Source organism: Ursus arctos, unplaced genomic scaffold, assembly GCF_023065955.2.
Source record: "Ursus arctos isolate Adak ecotype North America unplaced genomic scaffold, UrsArc2.0 scaffold_22, whole genome shotgun sequence".
Classification (NCBI taxonomy): domain Eukaryota; kingdom Metazoa; phylum Chordata; class Mammalia; order Carnivora; family Ursidae; genus Ursus; species Ursus arctos.
The window spans coordinates 59,663,549-59,665,952 of NW_026622897.1; the positions used below are offsets into that span (position 1 = coordinate 59,663,549).

At 40.1% G+C, this 2,404-nt stretch overlaps 1 protein-coding gene across 1 annotated transcript; it reads left to right on the forward strand.

The window, feature by feature from the left end:
• The first annotated feature begins 419 nt into the window (after nucleotides 1–419).
• On the forward strand, nucleotides 420–1,487 carry LOC113245836 (olfactory receptor 2D3-like). The gene has a single exon (XM_026486152.3). It carries the CDS (start codon nucleotides 564–566, stop codon nucleotides 1,485–1,487), a length of 924 nt encoding a protein of 307 aa, XP_026341937.2. The 5' UTR covers nucleotides 420–563.
• Nucleotides 1,488–2,404: the final 917 nt, after the last annotated feature.

The window sequence follows — 2,404 nt, forward strand, 5'->3', positions numbered from 1 at the left end:
CTCTTTTAAAAATGCTATGGAAAAAAGCAAGAACTAATAGCTGCAATTTACCTGTTGATTCTCTAAACCATATTTGAACCTTCTACTCTATTATAAACAAATTTGTCATTGACCTCTGTGTTTTGATTTTGAATTATAAAAACAAAAATAGTTTTTATTGACTAAACAAGTTCACCTTATTCTTAGACTGCTAATTCAGGTAAATACAAAATATTTATTGAGAAGAAAAATAATCAATTGAATCAAAGACAATTCCTCTGATAAAACTTCATAATAGTTAGCAATATGTAAATATGTCAACATCAGGATTATTTGAGAAGCTGTATTGAGTGTGCTACTCAGCCTACCGAATGGATCAAGCAAGGAAAAATGTGCTTAAAAACTATGTAACAACAATATGCATCCTAATGCTAACTGGCACACGTACTAGGAAGTATCTGAAAGCCAATAGTCCAACAAGGTACACTCGCTATCATTGAGCTTGTTTATAAAGCTTGTGAAAATTGAACGTTCAGAATACACGTATTTTCTTTCTGATGACAGGTAAACAGGAATAAACATCAATGGGAGAAGGAAACCAAACTTCTGTGGCTGAATTTATCTTGCTGGGACTTTCACAGGATCCAAAGATCCAGATCTTGCTCTTCTGTGTTTTCCTGACCATTTACCTTCTCTCTCTGTTTGGAAACCTGCTCATAATAATCCTCATTCAGACTGACTCTCGACTTCACACTCCCATGTACTTCTTCCTCAAAAACTTGTCCTTTGCTGACCTCTGTTTCTCTACAGGCATTGTTCCTCAGATGTTGGTCCACTTCCTTGTAAAAAGGAAAACCATTTCCTTTGCTGGATGCTCGCTACAGATAATTGTCTTCCTTCTTGCAGGGTGTACAGAGTGCGTACTTCTGGCAGTGATGTCTTATGATCGCTATGTGGCTGTCTGCAAGCCCCTGCATTATTCCACTGTCATGACCCAAAGGGTTTGTGTCCAGTTGGTCATAGTGTCTTGGATCAGTGGGGCATTTGTATGTTCAGTAGACAGTGCATTTACACTGTGTCTTCCCTACCAGGGTCAGAATGTAATTAATCATTACTTTTGTGAACCTCCTGCACTCCTGAAGCTGGCTTCAGCCGACACGTACAAGGCTGAGATGGCCCTATTTTCAATGGGTGTGATTATCCTCTTAGCACCTCTCTCCCTCATCCTTGTCTCCTACTGGCATATTATCTCCTCAGTGATTCAGATGCAGTCAGGGGAAGGGAGGCTCAAGGTCTTCTCTACCTGTGGGTCCCATCTCACTGTTGTGGTTCTCTACTATGGCTCTGGAATATTTGCCTACATGAGACCCAATTCCAAGACAATGAATGAAAAGGATCAGGTCATCTCTGTGTTTTATTCAGTTATGACTTCCATGTTGAACCCCATCATTTACAGCCTGAGGAACAAGGATGTGAAGGGGGCTCTCAGGAACCTGGTTAGAAGATAGTCTACCTTTAGAGGCAGTGATTGCTGACATTTTTCTTAAGCACTTGGAAGATTGTGATTGACAATAGCTCTACTATTCTCATCCTTGCTTCCCCTCACTTTATATGCCTCAGTTGATGTTCTCCTCCACAAATATTCATTAAATGCCTATTTTGTGCAAGCACTGTGTCCAGAACATCACAATATGAATAAACCTTCATGCCTTCTTAGAAGTTTTCATTACCTTTGGGACAAGAGAGAGCCATGCTCTGTCCTAAGGAGAGTTGCACTCTTTTGTTGTCTTATGGTCTCTTTCTGCAGTTCTTCCCTGAGGGAAATATATGAAGGGAAAGTAAACTTACCCTTGAAATGTTGGACGAAGAAAAATAATTTGATTAATCTCCTTGAATATATTTCTATCATCCTTCACCCACTAAGGGTGAGGTGAACTGGGTGAACTGGGAAGCCTAAGTTGTCATACCGTCACCTATGGGCTTGCTGAGGTTCTGTTTCCACATTCCTGACTAAATCAACAGTAACTGGTTGAAAAGCCAGCATTCAGTTCAGACATAAGGGTGTCTTCTGGGATCTATGGAATGTTCCCCATAGATGCACTACCTCCAGTTGCCTTATTTCCAATTAAAAGTGATGGAACACTATAGTGTTTCTGCAACTTTCAAGCCCTTGCTGCAATGAGTTTAACTGCACTGCATCATGACCCTTCCTAAAGCATTCCTTTCTTCTTTCTGTTTTCTATTTCCTCCATTTTTTGGTGGGTGATTTTATGCATAGCACCTGCAGATATGAAAGACTGTGCCAGTATGTGCAGTTGTCTGTGTGTGTATGTGTATCTGTTGTCTGTGACAAGTAAGCTTGACCATGTAGAATTCTCTCCCAATAGTATTGAATCTGATTCCTTCTCCCGCCTTTACTAAGTAC